Source organism: Condylura cristata, unplaced genomic scaffold, assembly GCF_000260355.1.
Source record: "Condylura cristata isolate star-nosed mole 26May11 unplaced genomic scaffold, ConCri1.0 scaffold00035, whole genome shotgun sequence".
NCBI lineage: Eukaryota > Metazoa > Chordata > Mammalia > Eulipotyphla > Talpidae > Condylura > Condylura cristata.
The window spans coordinates 5,914,431-5,938,149 of NW_004567136.1; the positions used below are offsets into that span (position 1 = coordinate 5,914,431).

At 44.8% G+C, this 23,719-nt stretch overlaps 1 protein-coding gene across 1 annotated transcript in view; it reads right to left on the bottom strand.

Annotated features, from left to right (window-relative positions):
- FAM189A1 (family with sequence similarity 189, member A1) overlaps nt 1-23,719 on the bottom strand; it is a 130,794-nt gene that overhangs the window by 22,313 nt on the left and 84,762 nt on the right. Inside the window, exons 3-4 of the mRNA XM_012732755.1 lie at nt 20,375-20,509; nt 439-546 (exon numbers count right to left, since the gene is read on the bottom strand). Coding sequence (XP_012588209.1) covers nt 439-546; nt 20,375-20,509 — 243 coding nt within the window. The remainder of the gene's footprint in view (nt 1-438; nt 547-20,374; nt 20,510-23,719) is intronic.

Sequence of the window (23,719 nt, forward strand, 5' to 3'; positions counted from 1 at the left end):
AGCTGTTCTTCCTGTGTCAAAGCCTGGCCAGTTCAGTCTGATGATGGCCAGCCAGAGACCTGCCACTGGATTATGGCTTCAGCATTAATTACCAAATCTAAAAGGTGCACACTTGCTGTTTTTCAACTTGAGGAGAACTCCTCTCTTAAACAACTTCCTTTATTGAAAGAGGATTTGGAAGCCAGTGGAAGGTGCCTTGTTCTGGAGATGGCAGGGACTGCTGAGGACTTCAGGGCTGTCCCTGCCATTACTCTGGGCCTTCCGGCAATGCCTGACCTAAATACACCAATGTCCTTGAGCTAGCAGAGGGCAGCACGAGGCGGTCTCCATGCCCCTCGGTTCTGGATGGAAGCAGACGTGGCCACTCTATGCTTTGTGGGAGGGGAGCAGGCCCAGCATTTTGCGTGGGAAGCGAAGAGAAGGGAGGGGGTCACTCACCATCTGCAGGACATCAGAGGAGACCATCTGCATGCAGCACATGGCCGTGGCCAGGGCACACACGATGGTGGAGAGGACGTTGAGGGCACACACGCTGAAGAGGAGGTCCTGTAGGAGAGACGCCAGAGAATGTCAGCCTCGCCTCGGCAGCCAGACGGCAGAGTCCGCCAGGGTCGCTCTCTGCCACCCCCTTCACAGAGGTTTTGTTTGGTGTGTTTCTTCTTTCCACAATCAAAAGAGACTAGATTTTAAGAGACACATTTTTCTATGTGCCCGTACAGACGATCAAACAGTTCTTAGACACTACTGCTGTAGCTCATAACTGTGATGATTATTAGGTCACACTGTCTAAGACCACCCGGAACGGGTGTCTTTGGGTAAGTGGTGTCAGAATTGAGTCAAACTGCATTTCACGGACATCTTGCTGGTGTCTTAGAATTGCCAGTTGATGCGGGCAAGCCTCCGCACACAATATTGCAATTGCGTCTAGGAACCCTTTCGCCTTTTCTCTGTTTTTCCATGGTAGTGCCTGCGAAACTACAGTACAATACCAAGACCCGAATATTGACAGAACGCGGTCAAGACAACGTTTCCATCACCACAAGGACGCCTCCTTTGATAAACGCATCACCTCTCTCTGTTCCTTGCTCAGTCTCTCTGTCCCAACACCTGTCAACCATTCGCCTACTTTTGATAATTTCGTCACTTCAAGCATGGTGGAGAAGTGGACTCGCACCATGTAATCCTTCTGAATTGGCTTCCCCCGGTGCCCCACGCCACTCAGCATAATTCCCTCTAGGCTCATCCAAGTTGCTACAGATGCTAATAGTTCATTTCTTCCCCTTGCTTTTATTCCACGGCATGGATATACCACAGTTTGTTTAATCACCCAGCAGTCGAGGAATATCTGAGGTGTTTCTACTTTTTGGCTACTACAAAGCTGTTGTGAACCTCTGTGCGGTTTCTATGTGAACATAAGTTTTTATTTCTCTGGGACAGATGTCCAAGAGACTGGACATTTGCTGGGTCATGTGGTAATGGACGTTAAGCTTTATAGCAAACTGCCAAATTGCTCTCCAGAGTAACTGAGCCAAATGGCTGTCTATTCTTGGAACATGCCGTGTGTGTGTGTATTCACAGATTCTTGCATTCGAATTTATAGGATCTTTGAAAAATGTCTCCCAATCTCCTGTAAGTTGGTTAGGACTGAAGAAATCACTGACCACCCCCTTTCTCAGAACCGGCTTATTAATTCTCAAGACTGTCTTATAACAATAGCCAAAGGGAGTCTCATTATGGTCCTGCTCCAGAGAGCAAAATGAACACACCAAATTTAAGGTATGTTCCCAAGGTTACACTGCTCATTGTGAACGTGAACACAAAGAACTGAGTCTTACTTTATGATGTGCTAGAAATGAGGCAGGGCTCAGTGTAGGGTTAATTATTTCCCACTCTTCAGGTAAGAGTTTTCTGAGTACTCTGAACAATGCAGGAACAGGCCTATTCCAGCTCTAAACAATATTAGACATTATTTTCTTTAATCCTTTGGAGTGGTTCTTTCCCAGACTCAAGTAGTTTCTCTCTGTGCGCAAGTTAATCAGTATTTGGCTGAGTGTTCCAGAGGGGCTCTGATGAGCCCAGAATTCTCCCCACTGCGCTGTCCTATGACCTCTAATCCTCAAACCTTAGCGTCCTTGGCCTCTCAACTCTGTCTTCTCAGCTCAGGAAGTCTGCAGGGATCAGCTCGGATCTGCTCAGGCAGATCTCGCCCTGTGAGCTGGAGATTCTTTCAAAGGTCAATGACATTCCAGGCAGTAAGGGTGGAGGTATGGCTTACCTCATCTGTTGAACAATATATCAGGGATCATCCTCCTTCATTGCATATGTTTATATTTTGCCTGCTTTTTTGTTTGTTCCATGAAGGAGGTTAAATTGAGTTCCTTAACTCAATCTTGGCCAGATGTTCTTGGGTTTTTTCCCCTTAATTTCCCAATTGGTTGTAACAAGGCCTACACAACTGCAGATGTGCCAAATTATATCCTGTGCAAAGTTACTATGGCCTCTTCAAGGGCCCTCCCTGCTCCTGAAGTCACTAAAGGTAGAAAGGAATGGAAGCTCGAGTGTGTGAAACAGCAGGTGCAGACGGGGCTGGAAAGACATTGCAGTTTCCTTTATATTGGAGAGATAGGATGGAACAGCTCTGAGGAGGTGAGGTGTTGAAAAGGAAAACATGCAGCCTTTGCATCCCCAAAGGAGGGGGCTGGTGTCTCTGCAGGCCTAGTACTGGACCTGGCACATAGTGCTCAGCAAACATCTATAAAAAGAGAGACTAGAGACACGGAGGTGACCAGTGAGATCCTGCCCCGAGGGGTTAAACTAGCACCCGCAGGAAGCATGGAGATGGGGATTCTGAAAGTGACTCTGACGGTGAATAGGGCATGGCTTATGTATTAGGGGAAGAGTGAAATGAAGGAGAAGAGATGGCAGATGATCCGAAGGCATGAGCAGTGAGTGGGTGCGTGCGATGCCAGCAGCTGTCCTGGGAGACCATGGGAGAGAGGTCTTAACAGAGAAGCTGGGACCTGGGCAGCTGAGTGGCCAGACCTGTCCCATGAGATGTTAGCAAACAGCTGAAAGCAGGTCTCGCGCTCATGTTGGTGGCCAGGACTGGAGCGTGGACAGAGTTAAGATGAGCCTTCCCTGTGGATGCCCTGGACATGCCCCAAGTCCCAGGGGCATCACGCCTACCTCCAAACCCCCCAGGCCTCAGGCAGTCAGGGTCCTCCAGACTCCCTAAAGAAGAAGGCATTGCTGGATGCACACTAAGAGTTTTCGGAGATAGCATACAGGAATGTTGTTTTCTATCCTCGGGGGCAATTCAAAAATCACAAAACCAAGGTATCTTTCAATGCTCCACCACGAGATATAAGCAATACCTTTGTCTTCAATCCAGAAACTTCAATTGTACTGACCACATATTTCAATGATACTGTAATGAATGCTCTTCTGAAAATGTTAATTTTGGATATACTCTCACTTGTAACCAAACAACTACTCACAGAAAAAAATAAACACAAATCATAACCTTTTGTTTGAATATGCTTGATGAGACAGACACTGCTTTCTGTCTCATAGTCTATTTGAAACACATTCCAAAAAGACTTGTTTGTTTTTGTTTTTGTCTTTCTTCTTCTTCCAGCTGTTTAAATACTTGGCTCTTTTCTAGCTAAGTGCTCATCACCTAGAATTGTGTTTATGTGTTTCTTTGAAATTCTCCATTTTAAATACTACTTCATCTCTGGTTTGAAAAGCTTTATTAGAGAGTCCTGCACAAATACTAAAACCTGGATTCTAGAAAATCTCTTTATGGGTCATTCAAATGGCAATGTGAAAGCAAGCAGTCTTTAGCAAAAGGTACTGAGTTTTGCTGCTTTCTACTTTACATTATTATTCTAGTAGAACTAAGAAAATCATAAATGTAACAGGTCATGCACAAAACAAAAATAAAAGGAAAATTTTTGCAAACTCAGGTAAGCCAACAAATGATGGATTCTTTTAGAACCCTCTCCAGGCCAAGTAAATTCTAAATAGTAATAACACAACTAGCAGAAAAAGGTGACAGCCAGAAGAAATTACACATGAGGAAACACCAGAAATTCAGGACTTAAATTCCTTTGGTTGCTGGAAATAATGTTGTCCAGAGGATGACATTCACCACGTTGTTTTTTTTCTGTCAAGTTTTGTTTCCTTTAATAAACAAAAAGGCTTCCCACAGGAGACCATTATCAGCCAGGGTAAAATGATGGGAGGTGAAGCCAGACTGAGAGCATGAGAAGTAAATGATGAGACAAAAGGCCAATGGTACAGGTATGTGTGTTGAATCACAAGGGGTGAGGGTGGAAGCTCATCAAAATTACTCTGTTGAAGTTTCCCAATGACTCCACACACTGATCACTATCTTAGTGGGACTTGCATGGTAGCAAACAGAACTTAAAAGTGGAAAAACAGGATTTCAGCAAACATGGGTAGAAGTGATGGGAGTATGACAAGCAAAATTATGCCTTTCATCTTCCCTCTCTATGTTCCAGGTGGGGAAGCCCAACTCGGTGACTTTGAGAGTCAAAACACAACATTGTCTCTAAACCAGATTGTCCCCCTCTGCCTCTGGAGTATATACAAGAATATCACAAACTTCTGAATACAGGTTTTTTGTATCATGAGCTCGAACTGATGCATCTTCTGTAAGTCTTTTCATCAGTCCTTCGTTTTCCATATCTAGTCCAGCTCGGGGCTTCACTAACACATATATACCTGGAAAACTTACCTCAGTTTCCCTACCATATCCCCTCCTACTTCTAACTCCTCAACCCTGGAGGAGTATTTAAAAGTCATCTCTAAGCACAAGTCCTTCTTATGCTTCCTTGTCACTCTGAATCTCAGAATATTCCCAGCTCCATTTTGACAGGTTATCTATTCTGTATAGAACATCCAAAATAGCTGACTGGAAAATATTTTAAAAGTCATAGGATATTTCATTTAACCTTCTGAATTCTAAGTTCAGACCAGAAAGAAATGATATACTAATTTCCAATCAAACACATAGAAAACTTGCCACTACCTTTAATAAAGTACTGCACAGGCAACACTCTATAAACACACACACACACACAACTTTTGTCGGTTGTATGATCAGTGTGTGTATGTGTGTGTATGTGCGTGTGTGTGTGTGTGTGTGTGAGAGAGAGAGAGAGAGAAATGTGTGATTTCTATTTTTATAAGATTTCCCAAGTGATGAGCATATCCTGGATCAAGTCCTAGGCTATTTAATTTGTCTCTGTAGGAATACTTTTTGCATGCAGAAATTTTAGTGGCTGATCCTACAGAAGGAGCTAAAATTAGGCTGTCATATGGAAAAGGTAAGTGATTCATGGAGGAATCTGTGGAAGTATAACTTCAAGATATAAACATTCCTTTTGGGATCTCTACAAATTTAAGTGAACTTTGGCCTTGCTGTGGCCTCTCAGGCATTATCAATAACACAGATGTTGCTAAATGAAGGAAGGTTGCTCCTTACACAATCTGAGCTATTTGGCTAGTGGCACTTTTAACTTTGATCAAGGACCAGGAAATTTACAGTCTCTACAATAGTGCAGAAATATACTTTGCTTGGTAATTCAAAACCTATCCTCTGTACTCTGAAGCAAAAGCTTTTAGCCTCTAGTTGGTGGATATAAATTACCTAAACCATTATTATATAAATAACTATAATTCATAGACTCTGTTCTCTTGAAATTTTATCAAGTTTCAAGAACAAGAAAACCATCACTTTTTTTATATTCAAGGAAGGATTATCAGAGAAAAAAAAATATGTTTCTCTATGTGTTCATGCACACACACATTTTTAAATCTTAAAATATTCTCTTGACCCAGTGGTTGTTCAAGAGTATGTTAGTTTCTTCCTATTTGTAGATTTTTTCTGACCTTCTTGCTGTTATTGTTAATTTCATTCCATTGAGGTGAGGTCAGAAAAAATACTTTGTATGATTTCAATCAGAAATCTGCTAAGACTTCTTGTGTGACCTAACATATGGCCTATTCTGGAGGATGTTGCGTGTACACTTGAGAACACTGTGTATTATTCTGCTGTTAGGTGTCATTCTGTCCTATTAGATCTATTTTGTTCAGTCCATTAATTTTATGTCTGGGTGGTCTATCCATTGTTGAAAGTAGTATATTAAGTCTCCAACTAGTACTGTATTGCTGATTTCACCTTACAAATCTGTCAAAATGTGTCTTATATGTTTACATGCTCTGATGCTGAGTGCAAATACATATGCAATCATTATGTAAAGAGAGATATGAGTGACCTCTCTTTGACTCTACATAGTTTCTGACTTAATATCTCTTTTGTCTGAAATTAATATAGTTACAGCTTGCATGGTAACCCTTCATTTTTCAGCTTATGGGTGTCCTTGAATCTAGAGTGATCTTTTAGTGTCTTATAAATAGCATACATTTGGATCATAGTTTCATCCACTCAGCCAATCTGTATACTTTATTGGGAAGTTTAGTCCTTCAATATGTAAAGTAACATAGACAGGGAAAGACTGACTTTGCTATTTTACTAAATTGAAACTAGTTGAGTTACAGCAACCTGGTTACAGCTGTGTCACAGCTCCAACCTTCAACAGTCTCCCAGACTCAGGATGGTTTCATGTTTGCTTTCATATTTTATTTATCAAATCTACTGATCTATCTTTCTATCTATGACACAGTAACTGAAAACTGATCGGTCTATGTATGTATGTATGTATCTGTCTATCTATCTATCTATCTATCTATCTATCTATCTATCTATCTATCTATCTATCTATCTATCATCTACCTATACCTCTACAATGTATTACCTGACAAAAGCAAAGTTGTTTATGTAGTATTAAAATAGTCCTGCATTATGGTAAAATTTTTGCATACAGAAAAACATGTTGTGTATGTGGTTCAGAAAAAAGTTTAGATGAGCATGTTTCTATTGTAGGATTGTTTATTGATCTGTATATATGTTGCATCTAAGTAGGTGAGCATCTACCTATCCACATATGTATTATCTATGTGTATGTATATGAAATTATCTGTATATATGTGTATGCACTTGTATTTCATCTACCACTTATCTACCTAGTTTTTACAACTTTTACCATACTCAAGTATTATTTTCATATAGAAGACAGTCAGCAAGACTCTTTCTTAAATGGATAGTATCTTGAGGAAAAGCCTCAAAATTACTCTATAAAGTTCTTCTCGGAGGGCATCTGTCATAACTCTACATCCAGGAGTCTACATTCAATTGGTCTTATTTCTTGAATAAATGCCAAGATAACAAAAATTATGTTATCAGAAGACAAGTTTTTTAAACCAAATGCCAGGCATGGAATGTTTTATTGGCAATGATCACTTTTCAGTGTTTCAAACACCAATATAAAAACTTTAAAACAAAGGCCTGGAAGGGCCCTCCCTGGTGGCCCAGCGGGTTAAAGCACTGCACTAAGAAGCTTAAGCCACTTCCGCATGAGTTCGATCCCCACCTGCCCCAGAGGAGATCCACATGGCGAGGCAGACCTCTCCTGGCCCGCCTGCTGCTCCCCTCAGTGGTGTACTTCGTAGATCTGCCTGTTCTGCTCCCCTCTCTGTCTCTGGTGAATCCTCTCACCCTCTGCATCTCTGGCCTGTACCCCAGCTCTATATGTATGAATAAATAAATAAATCTTCAAAAAAACAAAGGCCTGGGAAATAAAGAATGCAACCTATCTCCAAGTGTTTAATACATCGTGCTAATTAGATGTAGAAGGAATTAAGTTAAATCTCCGATGCTTTTTTTTTTTAATTTTTAAGATATTGTGCTGTTATCTATGGGCTATGAAGTGATAAATAAAATATTCCTCCTTTTTCTTAAATTTATAGTCTAATGGGTGGGTTATTGCATGGAGTGTCATAATAGAGAAAATCAGTAGTTCCATGTGTTAACACAATCAGCCCTATGGAAGGAAACATTATTATAGGTCTAAATATTTCATCATACAACCAGAATTTGGAGGGAGGGGAAGTGCATGCAAGAAATTGAAAGGGATCAAAGCCCCACTGTGGAAACAGTGGGAAGGTTTGCACAGGCCTAGTTAGTTGTATCCAAATCTCAGTTCCCTCAGAGAGTAACCCTACTGTTCCCTTCTGCTTCTGCCTTTTTTAATTTTTAAGTCTACCTAAAATTCGTAAAACTGTAAAGCTACACAGAGCATAGGCGTAAACACCAGGATTCACAGAGGTCATAAAGCTTCTTTATGATCAGGCAAGTGAACACAGCAAGGTTCACTGGCTTTTCCCTGAGAAGAGTGAGCTCACGGTACCCCCTGTCCCTCCAAGGAAGAGTCAGGTGGGCCATCAGAACCATATTGGGAGCTTTATGAATCTCCTGAAAACTTTTACATCTGTATGTCAATGTTTGCAGCGAGAGAAAATCATCATCATCATTAATGAGTGATTGTTCTGTTTCTGGTAACAGTACACATCTTCCTTCCTAGCAACATCAGCACGCCCACTGTCAAGCGACTTTATGTTCCGTCTCAGCTCACCCCTGTCATGAGCATCACAAAGTTATTGGCTGAAAGAGACAATGGAGATGACATTTTGAAAGTAAATGGAAAGGCATTTTAAAAAAAGTGAAACAAGTGCCTGAAGTGGGGGGCTCGGTAACACAGGAGAACACTGGCGTGCCACTAGCAGTGATCTGGGGATGAAGTTGAGCCAAGGTTGCCATAACAGTGCCAAGCAGCCTTCAGCAGACATGGGCCTTGAGGCCAAGCCAAAGTTAGTAGAAGGAGCACCTGTTAAACCTTCCGATGATGTGGAAATCTGGCCTGTTCCTGACATCATGCTCAGCCCTCAAGGATGCTAATCACCAGCATCAGCGTGCAAAGCCAGCACCGAGGGGCACACAGGTTTTGTGACACATGGCAGGAGTGTGGCATGAGGGTCGCACACTGCTCAGCACAGAGCAGCTGGTGGGGGCACCACCACCAGCAGCCACACAGAGGACCAGCACACAGCAGATGTGGTGGCTGCCAGGGGTGTGGAATTCAGCCGTCCCATGGCTCCTGGCAAGGCTCAGAGTGGGTGGGGGGCTGTATTAGGGTTGTGGACTGCCATCCAGAAGGGGGTATGAATGACACCCCTGAGTGAGGTAGAAAGCAGGGCTTAGCTGGCACCCACACGGGAAGCCAGTCACCTCATCTGCACAGAGACCTCCACCAGAGGCAAGAAACCAAGCTGAGCAAGAGTAGGTCAGGCTCCACCCTGAGAGAAGAGCGGGCTTCTTCCCTCTCCACACCTGCCCGTGCTCCAGAGGGACCAGATCCAAGACGGACAGGTTGGAAGCAATCTCGGTCGCAGCCTAAAGATGATGGGGTGGGAAAGAGGAATAAGTGGGGGGGGGATCAGAGGGAGGGGGTTCTGAACTGCACATGGAGGGGATGGAATAAAGTTCAATATCAAAACTGAAATCGACCAGAAGGTGACAGAAACTGCTGAAGCAGCATCGATTAGGGGAGGAGATTCCGCTCCTCAAGGCAGCTGGTGGCAGGGGTGAGTCTCTGGTGAGACTGTGCAGGGCAAGGCAGAGGGAGGTGAAGCAGGGAGGCGTGGTCGGGGGGGACAGCCAGCCAGTCACGGGTTCCTACAGCAGAGCTCTGTGAGGTGGGTTTTCTCTGTTTTCATGTGAAATGATTTACAAAGAAAGAAATTTTTTTAATGAAAAGAAAAATCAGAGACCAACCAATCAGAGCAGCACATGCCATGCTGTGCACTTAGGAGTAAGTGATTTAGAATCTTTTTTTTTTTTGGGGGGGGGTGTTAAAAAACGTTCCTGTTGGCCCTCCCTGGTGGCGCAGCGGGTTAAAGCACAGCACTGAGAAGCTAAAGCCACTTCCGCATGAGTTCGATTCCCGCCTGCCCTGGAGGTGACCACATGGTGTGGCAGGCCTCTCCTAACCCGCCCGCTGCTCCCCTCAGCAGTGTACTTCCTCGATCTGCCTGTTCTGTTCCCCACTCTGTCTCTGGTGAAGCCTCTCACCGCCCCTGAGCCTCTGGCCTGCATCCCAGTTCTGTATGCACAAATAAATAAATCTTTAAAAAAAAAAAAAAAAAAGTCCCTGTCACGTACAGTCATGAACGTTAAGGTCTAGGCACCGATACCCATCCGGAGGTACATATGCCCTCATGTGGGACTGTGGGGCTAGTTCCTCTGACCTTGACTGACACCAATTACTGGACTTCAGCTCCCACTGCAAAATAATTCTCCGAGAGGGCAGAGAGCAGTGGAGTGTCTTCACTCATGAAACAACCCTTAAGGTACCTCCTTGGCTTAGGAGCCAAGGAGAATGATAGACCTGAGCCTGCTTAGAAGAAAATCTCAGCACAGAAGGAATCAATTTGTTGGTCCCATAAATCCACCCAGTCACAGTCTGGCCAGGAACCTAAATCTGGACTCTAGGAACTGGATCAAAAGAGCACACTGATGTCCTCCTGTTATTTATTGATTTAGCGTTGATTATGAGGGACAGTAATTGATTGACACATTCATCTGGGGGAAGGCCACACTAATCCAGTATCCATCTGGCACCTCTCATTTCATTCCAGAGGGAGAGGCCGCTATGGGCATCTGGACAGAGTCCATCTGAGCAGGGCAAGGTCAGCCAGTGAGGGGCTCTGAGCAACCCAGCCCCAGACGCAGAGACGGTGCAGGGCCTAGACCCTGCAGACAGGCAATGAGATCTCAGCACGGGCCCATGGGGACAGCGGGGAGCAAACCAGTAGGAGCCCCGCTATTGCGGCACAGGGAGCAGAGCCTGGGGTGATGGAGGGTGAGGCAGAGAGGATTCGAGGCACCCAGGCAGCTCTGCTTTCCACAGTGTGCTTTGTTCTTGCTTTAACAGCGATGCCACAGATGTGGCTCCTGGAGCCACACCCTGGCATCATCTGGCACCCTGCTGGCTCTGGTCGTTCCCCACACCCCACATCCAGCCTTCGGGGGGTCTGTCAGTTAACAGGTTTCATGGACTCCGCCCCCACCCCAGATACTGGAACTACAAACCCCATCGATACCAAGGAGAAGCACTCTGGGACGTGAGGGCAGAGCTGAGCAGCCTGGCTGGGATAAAACCGGACATGTGGGCTCTGGGGTCTCCTGGCCTGGTGGTTCATGGCTGGTCATCTGGCTCTTGATCAGCTTTCAGTGTGCTATCGGGGTCCCAAGTCAGCAGAACTGGTAGGACGCTCTAGTTACCTTGCATCTCTCTCTCTCTCTCCTTGGGTTGTTCCTTTTCCTTTCCCCTTGTAAACAAACCTATTATTGACCATTTGTGTGTGTGTCTGCAGTGCAGTTGAACCACGGGGGTGAGGACCCACAGACAGGCACCCAGGCCACATTGGGGTGCCCTGGAACATCAGCACAACTACCAAGCTGCCTGGTGGAGCCTCTGCTCCGGCTCCTGCCCCTGAGCTGCAGCTCCGCCCCTGGCACTGGCTGGTGCCGCCCTGCTACCCGAGTCTGCTACTGCATCTGTGCTGCATGGTCCAACAGCTGCCAGGGCTCTGGCTTCCGGTTCTGCTCCTCTCTTCCCCCACCCTCCCGTCACCCCCGTCTCCTCCACTGGCCACCTCTCTGCAGCCTCGTTTCTGTGCGGCCACCTGGGTGTCCTGCTGTCTCTGCAGACCTGCCCCCAGGTAGACACTGTTTGGCTGTCGTGCTAGAGGCCTGGCCTGGCTCTCTCTATCCTGGTTCCAGGCCAGGGAAGAGGACCAACTGCGGCCTGGAAGATTGGAGTGATGGGCTGAGCAGAGGCCCTGGGCGATGCTGGCTTGGGACGGGCTTTCTACTGAACCCGGGTTAGCTGGGGCTTGTCTTCTGTCTCTTGGTGACTGTGGGTCTGCTAATCCGAAGCGGCCTCCATTTTCTTACCTCCAGTTCTGTATTCCTAAAGCCAGGTGAGAACTGCCTGGTCATAGGAGCACAACCCTACAAGGTGACTTTCATGTCAATTAAGAGCATAAAGCTAGATCACCCTGGGAAGGGTATATAAATCAAGAGGTGTGACCGGGAATGCCCAGGGGGCTGAGGACAGATGCATAAACTTACTCCTGACTTATACATCACGAGGTATGACCAGGAACACCTGAGGCGGGGGGTGCCGGGGGGTCCCGTGACCTGCCATGACTTTCCAGGCGGCGGGCCAAGGTGATCCCTCAGAAGCCTGAGGCGGGGGGGGGCAGGGGGTGTTGACCATGTATAAGGAAGGACCCCAGAAGCTGCTCAGTGGAACGCCTTATCGATAAGATTGAAAACCTGCCTGGGGAGTCAGGGCTGGGTCTACATACCAAGCTATCAGCACATGAGAAGTACAGTTCCAACCTTCCCCTGCTTCTCCTACTTCCCCTTCTCCTTTTCTGGTCTCCCATATGACTAACGCTGCATGACTGGGTTATCAACGAACAGGCCAGGGTCTTGCTCTTGAGCCGTGTCCTGCATTATGCAGCCTGTGCCACGACTCCCGTTTCTTTCTCAGGGGCTGCTCGATGCAACAGGTGATGGTGGCAGAGAGGGCACTGAAATTAGTCCCGACTGAGCCTCCCTGATGAAGGCCACACCCTGTTCACCTGCCCACGTGAAAGACCCCCTGTGGGGCGCCCCCAGCCAGACCCTGCTTTCCTGGGTATGTGCCTTTGAGTGTCTCCTCACTCTGGAACTTGATTTTCTTACCTTTGGGTCAGAAGTGGCTCAGATTTAACAGTTTACTACGAGAACCTCTGGGGGTTAGCAGAGGGAACTCTTCCCTGCAAGAACTTCCTCCAGGGGGTGTGCAAACCTGCATGAGATACCGTTTTTTGGAAGGTTCGAGAACATAAGGGAGAAAGACACCATTTAACTCCACCCCACGCCCACCTTCCACTATGAGGTTAAGAGTGAGTGAAAGTAGCTTGATGAAAACAGATTAGGCAGATTAGGAATTAAGTGAGAAAGAATGAAGAGACACTTGTGGGAAATACCAAGTGACATGCAGAAGCCATTTCCATGCTCTTATTAACTTTTGCCTCTTGTGTCCCTGGGAATTGATCCTGACCAGCAGAAACACTGCCAACCTGTTCTGAACCGATAGCTACACTCCCTTAAAGGCACAGGCCTCTCTTCCTCTCGCTATCTAGACAAGACAGTTTCCCTTGAGAGTCCTCAAAGGCCTGTTAGAAGATCAGCTGAAGCATTTTACAGTTCTCAAGGGTTATCTGAGTCAACCTGCCCTTGCATCTGCAGCCCCCACCGAAGGGGGAAGGGAGCACTTGCAGGGCTGGGAGAGGTTTTGTAGAGAAGACTGCAGAGACGCAAGGGCCATCTGATTGGTCTGGGGACCCCGCTCGGCTGTCTGTGGTTGGCTGTTCAGGGGTTTGTTCTCAGATTCGCAGGCCTGGACGCCACTTCATGCTCTGGTTTGCTTTCATGGGCTGCCAAGGCCACTTCCTTCTAGTGGCTTTCTTGTTTAATTATTGACAGTCCCCAGGCGATGGGGAGGGTTGGGGGAGGCTGCTGCTTTGCCTGACTCTGGGAGAAGGAACCTGCAGCTCTCACGCCCCATTGCACCCATGGTGGAACTGGGACCAAGACAGAAATCTGGACCCACCACCAGTGACGAGAACACAGCTTGGCCCCTGCATATTCTGGAACCATTTCCTTCTTTCTAAAAAATGCATTTTAAGTCTGCTTCATTGGCTGCACAGGGGCCGGCATGGTAGGAAAAACTGCATGATCTAAACCGCCACGCAAAGCAGAACACAAAGGCTGGGCACCAGAAAGGCCTCGCCTGGGCCACGTGAGAGACAACAGTGTTAGGTATTCTCTGTCCCCTAAGGACATCCTCTCAAATACATCGTCTCCTAAGCCAATGCTCTCTGCCCCACAGTCCCTCTCCTGCAGCCAACTCCCCGATGGCCCGGGGATATTAAGGCACTCAGAACATCTTGTTCAGCTCATCATGATCACATTATGTGATTGTATCAAAATAGTATTCCTTGCTCTGGCTTCCTCAGCCAGCCTATTGATTTCTGAGTCAAATCAAATGCCCTCATCTTTGAATTCTTTGCTTTATCCCACGTCTACCTGGCTCGTGTTCTTCTGCCTTTTTCTTCCTCACGCACTCATCCAGCACAAAGACCTTCAAGGGCTTCATTGAGGTATGACTGACTTTCAACAAAGGGCCTAAGTTTGAAGCGTAGTTTGATGGGCTTTGACACATGGATATACTATGTGGCCAGTAACAGCCACAATCAAGACAATGAATATAACCACTGACCCCCAAAATTGCATCTTTCTCCTTTGCTACAAGTTCCTTTCACTTTTCTGTGAAAGCTGTTACTATGCACATGTTCAAATGGCCTTATAATTTGTTATTGAAAGTTTTCCCATAACATGTATTTTTTTACTTCCCAATACTGCCCTCCTCTTCAATTAGACTGCAGAAAATAGCTAAATGCTTTAGAAATAGCCTCTAGTTTCTGGCAGTGGGCTCCACCCCGCCACCCTCCCATGCCTTCTAGTGGGTAAGAAGCACCTTCACGCCTCATATCTGCCACCCAAGCAAGGCAATGGAAGCCTCAGGGAACCCAAGACTTGGGGAGACTAGAGTGACTGGGGCACTTTGAGAGGGAAAGTGGGGCCCTTATGACATAAGCATCATGTCTGCATGACAACAGTATGCGTCTAGTCTTTGTCATGATCCTCTCTAGACCTTGACTTTGATGCTGTGATGGACTGCAGGGATCCCCCAGCTGCGGGACAGAAGGGGTTGGAAGGTGTTCATGGGCATGTTGGGTACCCCGTCCCCATCATGAAGACGCAGTTTTGCCAGATTTAAGTTGTGTTCCCAGATTTGTGTTCAGTGGCTGGGAGAGATGGGCATTTCTGGACAGTCCTTTGCACAGTGTCCATGGTTGCTGATTTAAGTGTGATAGTAGGAATCTGACATCTTCCCCACTTTGACCGGACCCCACCTGGCCAGAGGGGTCCATAAGCACCTGCCCTAGGACCCCAGGGGTGAGATACATACATATGACTCATTTGTCTTTTCTGTGTAGCCTCCTACTTCTAAAATTTTGTCAATACTGACCATTCCCTTATTCTAGAAATTTTTTCTTTCATGTTTTTAGCAAGGTTAAGAGCCTACTCAAAATCAAATGAAGAGTTTATTTTTCATGTCTCTTGGGTTTTTAGCTTCCTGTTTGTGTTTACTTTCTTTAGAGACAAAGATAAAGCATCTTTGAGATAAGATAAGAAAGCACACAAACTCAGTAACTGATTGATTTCTTGGGAAACTTTGATCTCCTTGTACATTGATAAGGTTTCTTTGGGTAATTTGGCTTAGAGTGGCTTAAGAAGTTACACCAAATACAAAAAACAAAGAAAAGATCTGTAACATTATTTGAATTAGAATGAGCTCCATGATAGTAAAGCCAGGATGACATTCTGGGAAGCAGCAAGGAATTCAAGCTGGGCTGCACATAATATCAGCATATGAGGAAGCATATTCCACCAGTTAACAATTCTGAGTTTTGTAACCTTTTAAAAATTCTGTTAATACTGATCAGAAAATATGTCACAATCTTGTGCTGGATACAACTTGGCAAAGATAGCCCCTGAAACTATCGAAACATCTTTTTAACGCTTGATCTGTCATTTTGTTGTACAAAAGCCCAGTTTTTTGTTTGTTTGTTTGCTTTTGGGTCTTGTGCTAGCAGTTGGCCACCGCTGGCCAGTGCTTTGAGAAAGCAGATGCCCAAATCCTAATTTTTAGATGCCTCTCTTTATGGTCTTATTTACTACCAAGTGCCCATCGCCAGGAAACAGGGACTTGATTCTTGAAGGCTGGGGCCCTCTGCCCTCACACCCACACAATCAGATGGGGCACATCCTTCTCCCGCCGTTATTCCGGGAATCCCTTCTTGGCAAGTTGGAGTTCCAGATCCTGCTGATCCAGTTACCTTGCTCTCATCCCGGGCAGGATGGAGCAGCAAATGGAGCATTACGCCTCAGAGACTACCTGTACCCTGAGAGGAGAGGCTTGTCTGCCCCGGGGAACGGAGAGTCCAGGGGTGGGGGTGGCTAGCAAGGGAGCTAGGGGCCTCCAGAGCACCTAAGACCATCTGAAGCAGCAGCGGAACGGCGCCCTGGTCTTCCAGATCCTACCGAGATGCCTTATTATTCGCCTTCCAGGTTACTGGTGGGTGAGGCGGGGAAGCAGCCACGGAGGGCGGCCTAGTGAGCGAATAGTCTGAACAATCTCATGAAGTCAGAGTCAGTTAATTCCAACAGCACTAACATCAAAGGCACTTTGATTCCCGAACCAATTATACAGGATTTCCCTGGAATGAACTGAATTCATTAGAACAAAGTATGGATAATCCGTAGCGTAATATGGAAATGTAGGCAGGAAGTACTACTAATCAGATAACCAGAGGCTCAAACTAGGCTATTAAGAGACCGAAGAACTCGCTCCATTCGTGGTCAAAGGGGAACAAGCGAGGAATCCAACCGAAGCCACATTTCCCTGTGCTGCTGCTTTCCCTAAGTTCAAAAACATCTGCTAACTGCATGGAGAGGAGCCCAGGGAAACCTACCTAGGGAGGCGGGAGCAGCCTTTCCCGGCGTGAGCTGGAGCGTTTCATGCCGTGAAGCAGCAGCAGGATCCTGCCGAAGACCCCTGACTGCACGGCAGAATAATTCCCAGTGGCCACAGCACAAACCATGAGAACAGTGAGCGGGGACACTTAGGTCTCTGTGAACCTCATGGGAAGAAGAAACTACACTGATGAAGGAGTGCAAAAATCTTAATTATGCTAATAATTATACTTTAAAAGGGCATCAAGTTGGGCCCTCCCTGGTGGCACAGCGGGTTAAAGCACAGCACTAAGAATCTAAAGCCGCTTCCGCATGAGTTCGATTCCCGCCTGCCCCGGAGGTGACCACATGGCGAGGCAGACCTCTCCTGACACGCCCGCTGCTCCCCTCAGCAGTGTACTTCGTCAATCTGCCTGTTCTGTTCCCCACTCTGTCTCTGGTGAAGCCTCTCGCCGCCCCTGAGCCTCTGGCCTGTACCCCAGTTCTGTATGCACAAATAAATAAATCTTTAAAAAAATAAAAAAATAAAAAATAAATAAAATTAAAAAAAAAAAAGGGCATCAAGTTGATAAGAATTAGGAATCAGATAGGAACCTGCAAAGATCTAAAGCTGGAATGAAATACAATGAAAACTGCACCATAATTAACAGCTAGAGACATCTGGGGGTGAATGCTGGGGCCAAACAAATCTAGAGGTGAAAGCAGAGCTGGGCGGGGGCCAGGAAGACACAAACAGGAAACGGCTCAGAAGTGGGAGACTTGAGAAAAATGGAGAAAGATGAGATGGGAAAGGAAGATTCTAAAAATTTAGAGGAAAAAAGGATAGTTATGAAATTGGGGTAAATGTGATAGAAGAAATTCAGTCAGCTTACAACTAAGAGAAGAGGAAAAAATTTTGAATTTATAGTATAAGAAAATTTTTTCCATAATAAAGCAAAATGTAAATTCATGGGCCGAAAGGGTATGTACCCCGATGGGCTATGGAAACTGAGAAAACTGACCAAAATCAAGACACATCACATTGAAGTTCATGGACTAAATAGTTAAAACTACGGTGGACATCTGAACCCCAAAAAGGTTGTCTTGTACGGGACAGGATGGGATAGGTTATACCGAGGTAACAAATATTCCCCCGATCTCAGTGGGTTAAACAACACTCACGCTTCAGATCCGGGGTTGTGGGTGAACGTGGGTCGGTTGCAGGGACCTGTCCTATTGTGGCGACCAGGCTGATGGTGCCGGCACCGCCTGTAACTTGTCAAAGGGGAAAAACCCTCACCTGGAAGCGACACTTGTATGTTTTGCTTACAAGTAAGTAACTGCACAGGGACTAGGAAGAACAGCTACCAGTAAGGGAAAGCTGGAGAGCTGGATAGAATTTTATTTTTATTTTCATTAAGGTAGCATTGTGTGTAACAGCATGTCAATGTCATGCCTATGTCATTATAAATCAGCATCTATACCTTCTGCTGATAGATTTTGTTCAGTTGATTCCTTTTACCTGATTTGGCCACACTCCACCCCTCCTCCCTTCTGGTAGCCACTGAATTATCCCTAGAGTCTGAAAGTTTGATTTTGTTTTATTTAGCTCATTCATTCGCGTTGTGTCTTGATGTACCATCTACAAGTGAAATCATATTGTGTTTATCTTTCTCTGTTTGACATAATACTGAGCATAATCTCCTCTGGTCCATGCACACAGTTGTAAGTGGCAAGATTTCTTTCTTTCTTTTTTTTAAAGCTGAAGGTTATTTCACTACAAATATTTTTAAATAGCAAGCATGGCCACCACCTACCAAAAAGGGAGAGAGCATTAGGCTGACTAAGATCTTTTTGATGCCAACAGAGAATGGCATGCCATCTACAAACCTCTAAGGAAAAACATGTGTTCTTCAAGGCTTCTATACCCAGGGCAGAAATTGCCATTATGGATAATGAATCCAGGTTCTGCTTACGATGCACAAAGTTAAAAAGAGCACTGCTCCCGTCATTACCACAAGTCACCAGATACTGCAGATTCACAACTTACACTGAGCCCACAAGGCCGCTTACTTGGCAGGGGAACCAACTCCCCCAAATTCGAAGGAGAGAGAGACACCTCCACGGGAGATGGGCACCGGCTGTCCTGGAGCAGAAGCTGTCAGACAGCTCCAGTGGGAAAGGACATGCAAGACCCTAGACGCAATTTAGCAACGGGACGGACGTGATACGGAAGATCAAATGGAAGTTTCAGAAGTAAAAAGCACAGTCACAGAAGTGTTGCTGACAAGGTCATCAGTAGCCTCGGAGAGCTAATGCAACAATGACCCAGTGGCATATGTCCTGGGAACACAGGCTGGTCTGCATTCCAGAGTCCATCTGTGGTGCTCATCACATCAGAAGACTAAAGAAGAAAGAGCAAAGGACAGCTAAGTAGATGCAGACAACGAATGACATCCACTCGTGATTAAAAAAAACTCTGGGAAAACTGAATAGGAACAAACACGAGGCTCAGTAATGGCATCTACCAAACAAACAAAAAACAGAGGGAAAAAAAAAAGGATTTAGTCCCTAAAACTAGAAACAAGGCAAAGACCTGGGCTGTTGCTGCTTTTATGCAACCTCGGCCCCAGGTTCTCGCCAATGCAACAGTCAAGGGCAGAAAGAAGAAGCATCCTGCATCCTGCTCGCACGGGAAGATGTGAAATTGTCTTTCCCGGCATATCACACAACTGACTGTGGAGAAGACCCAAAACAAGGACAACTGGAACTAAAGTGGATTTGGTAAGATCACAAGAGATAAGATCCGGAAAAATCAAGTATCCATAGCAATGAACAGGAGACACTAAAAACGTTTAGGTGCCATTAAAATAGCACCAGGAAATAATCTAAGCATAAGTAGTATCAAATGTGTTAAGATTTATATGCTAAACACACTAGAACTGAAGAAAAAAAAAGAAACACTGCTGAGACCACGGACCTCCAGGACAGAGCACTGTGGTCCGGTCTCCCCTCATACCACCCCATCCCGAGGGGTCTTCTCAGGGCACTAACCAGCTACCAAGCTCCATGCCAGCTGTAAATGTGCTTTTACCACCAACCAAGGGGACGTGTGGCTGTAGCCACATTCTTTACAACATGTCTTAGGACCTGATTCAGGGAGAAGAGGAGCAAGGAGTTCGTTGCTTATGGGCATTTTTAAGCAGTCAATTTTGGTTTTGGGGAGGAAGAAAATACTTGCAGGGAGTAAAAGAAAGCACTAATATAAACAATTTTTCCATGTCGCCTTTTAAAAAATTGCAAAAGCTGTACACAGAATAGATTGCCATGGAAGACAAATTTCTTTCTCCAAATATCTTTAAGAAGGCAAAATAAATACCCATCTGTTCCCTGATGGTGTAACAGCAAAAAAAAAAAAAAAAAAAAAAAATGTCAGGAAAGCAATAGAACGCATCCCATCCACATTTGTGAAGACCTTTTTCAACCATTCATATCCCACTTCACATATGTCAGAGGCAGGAGAGTGAAATGGTAAAATAGAAAAGGCGTCCAGAAATCAAAGCCTGTAAGCGAACATCTATAATCCTTTCAAATGTTCTCGAGAAAGACATCCCCTCTCGCATTTAACCACCAAGGTGAATTACAAACCGAAAGGAATACATGCATTAATAGGACCTTCCTGAGCCTGAGGTGTCTGTCCCGCATGGGGTGGAATCGTGAATGAGCAGGGAGTGGTGCACGCCCGGTCACCTTCAAGGTCAGCCTCACGGCGTTGCAGTCCTCCTGCAGAGGGTTCAGCTTCAGCGTCTCCCCCAGGTTGCTGCAGCCGGACGACTGGTGCTGCATCTCACAGCAGACGCACACCTCGACGCTGTCAAACTTTATCTAGACAGAAGAACACAGACACGTCTCACCGTTAGCCCACTAACACGGCCTCTGCCAGGAGGTAGCTGGAGCTACGTGACCCTGATGGAAGACACCTGCTTTGGTTTTAACAACAACAATAATAATAATAATGCAGCACATTTTTTTATTGACCAAAGCCATGCAAAACATCACTAGCCATTACTTCAAACTCCCCCTTTAACACAATTAATAATAAAAATAACAATTTGGAGAAACCTAAGCTGGACATTGCGGGAAAATTATAGGAAGAGTTGAAAGTCAATAAATGGAAAACGAGGTGCAGTCAGTGATGGTGGCAACTTGTTCCATAGCTCTGTGAGGTGGGGTGGCGTAGTCTGGCCCCAAGGTCAGCAGTTGCCTGTCTCCCTTTAGGGCTTAGCAAAGTTTGCATCTGACAATACCCAAACCCAGCCCACCCTTGAGTCCTTGTCTGTTTTTCCATCTCTGGAGTTTCTGCTTTTTCTCTGGGCAGAGCTGATGTCCCATGGACTCCCAGGACAGTCACATTTCCCACCACAGTATTCATAAGGCCTAAGACTAAATGACATTAGAATAAGAAAGGAAACCTAACTCTAGAAACAGTCAAGATTAAATATACCCAATAGAAACACATGCAATGGCAACAGAAAACACGTGTTAGAACATTCATAGCAATCTGACTCGAAATAGCCTCTCACGGGCTGACATGAACAGCACTGCACCCAAACCGTGTGCTATTACAGATCTATGAACATGAATGAGCTACTACTACATAGAGTGTGAATAAATTGTTCTTCGTGGTGCTGGACACACACCAGACACAAAAGAAGAAATATGGAATGTTTCTATTTAAATGAAGTTAAATGAAAAACTGGCAAAATTAAACTATAGTGTTCAGAGATATGCGCATAACAGGCACAACTAGTTAAAAAATAAAAGACTCGCATGCCATAAAAAGTAGGGTGATGATTCTCTGCAGTAGGGATGGAGAGGCCATGAGCGGAGAGGCACGAGGGGGGCTCCTGGGTGCTGAGGGGGTTCTGGTTCCAGGTGTGTGTAGATTACATGGATACGGGCAGGTGATATTGCTAAGCGCTACATTTTTACCTTGGTACTTTATATGTTATTGCAACAGAATAGGTTAAAATGTATGGGCTTGCTTGATAATAAATGAAGTATAAAATAAACTCAGAAAAGAAAAAAAAAGTTAATAGAAAAACAGAAATATAACAAACAAAAAGTGAAACTAAGTTATAATAAATAGGATGAAAGCTAGAGATGATTCTTGAATAGAATAAACTGGACATACCCTGCTAGGGCTGATATTTTTTTGTAAGAGAAAGTCAAAGTAAATGACATTAGAATAAGAAAGGAGACCTAACTCTACAAACAGTCAAGATTAAAAGAGCACAAATAGTCATAAATTTAAAAATCTAGAGGACATGAGTAATTTCCTAGCAAAATATAAACTATTAAACTGAATTCAAAAAACGCAGTAAACCTTAAAGATCAATAACCATAAAAGAGATTAGAAAGTCCAAAATGGTTCTTCAAGCTGACTTTGCTTTGACCTTAGGTGAAAATATAATTGCTGTTTTCTTAAACAATTTCATAGTAGAGACAAAGGAGAATTATCCAATTATCTTTATAAATCTAACATTACTTAGCGAACCTGAAAAGATACTACTCTCTCCACCCCAAAACCAAAAGGCTTATTTCTCCTTTTATTAAAAAAAATTCTAATCAAGAGTATCAGATAACTGAATCCAATGCTATCTTAAATTTTACTCTATGGCTGTGTTAATGAGTGTCCTTGAATACAAACTAATAAGGAAATTTGCTGATTCATAAAACTGAGGCATTCAGGGCTTGGAATCCATGCACGGTGGCAGCCAGACGCTCAAATGTCATCACTGAGGACTCCACTCTGGCTGCCCTTCCCTCAGAGTCGGCTGTCAGCTCAGAGATAGCTCCAGAGATGAGTCCAGGACCTGGAGCCTCAACACCCTGGTTGGTAAAGACCTGCACTCCGGTTGCTCCAGCCCTGGGCCTGGCTGACCAAAGCCCCTCGCAGGTGTTTTTGAAGGACATGTAGCACGGGGAGAAATGAAACTTTGTTGTGTTAAATATTATGAATTGAGTTGTTTGTACTTCCTCCTGTCAGATACCTAAGGGAGGAAGAGCGTGGTGGGGGGGAGGCGGGGGATACAAGTTCATTATCATTCAGTTCTGGGGTTAGCAGTCTAAAATTGAAGGGCTGAAAGCTTCCTTCTACCTATTGGCTCTAGGGACAATCCAGTTCCCAAGGTTCATTTTAGAGATGGAATAGAATTCTAGACTTTAGAATCAGAATATTTTTTTTTTAAAAAAAGATCATTTATTTCTAATAGCATAGAAGAACTGGCGTATATAGGTCAGAGGTGGGGGGTGGGGAGGCTGAGAGGATCCGCGCCAGAGACAGAGCAGGGAGCAAAGCAGGTGGATTTACTGAGATAATTTTCTGCATCAACAAATGAAAAAAGAAAAATCATATGGTCCTTTAGATATAAAGCACTTATATAAAATTTAGCAGACATTCATAACAAAAACTGTATAATGAATAAGATAAAAACAATTTAAACCCAATTTTTATCTCAGACCAAAAGCAAGCATCACCTTAAATGGATAAAGACTGAAAGCAATTCCACTGTTTCAGGAATGAGACAGCAATCCACGACCATCAACACAATTCCACATTGTTTTAGCAACTTCAGCTAAGGCATTAAATTAGAAAATACTGTAAGTTGTGTAAATATTTAGAAAAAGCAGAAACATCTTTTAGAAACGACATGATTATATAGCTTTAAAAAATGCCCTATGAAACAACATTAAAAATTAACGGAATTAAGAGCTCCTGTTGCACTTATTATATAAATATAAAGTAATAACCAATTAAAAACAAAAAAAAGCAAAAAAAATTCAAATGAACTATAACAACAGAAAACACTTAGAAGCAAATTAGACATGAATGTTAAATGACCTGGGAGAAACCATGTGTAAATCGTTATTAAGTGGCCCGAACTCCAGCATTATACCTGTGGTTTCTGCTAGCTGGGCACTGCTACCATGGAGCCCCCCTGGGTGGGGAATCTCTGCCTTATGCACTCCCGTCTCCGCCAAAAGTGCTTCCCCAACGCTTGTCAAGGGAGCGGGCAGGCGACTCAGGCTCCA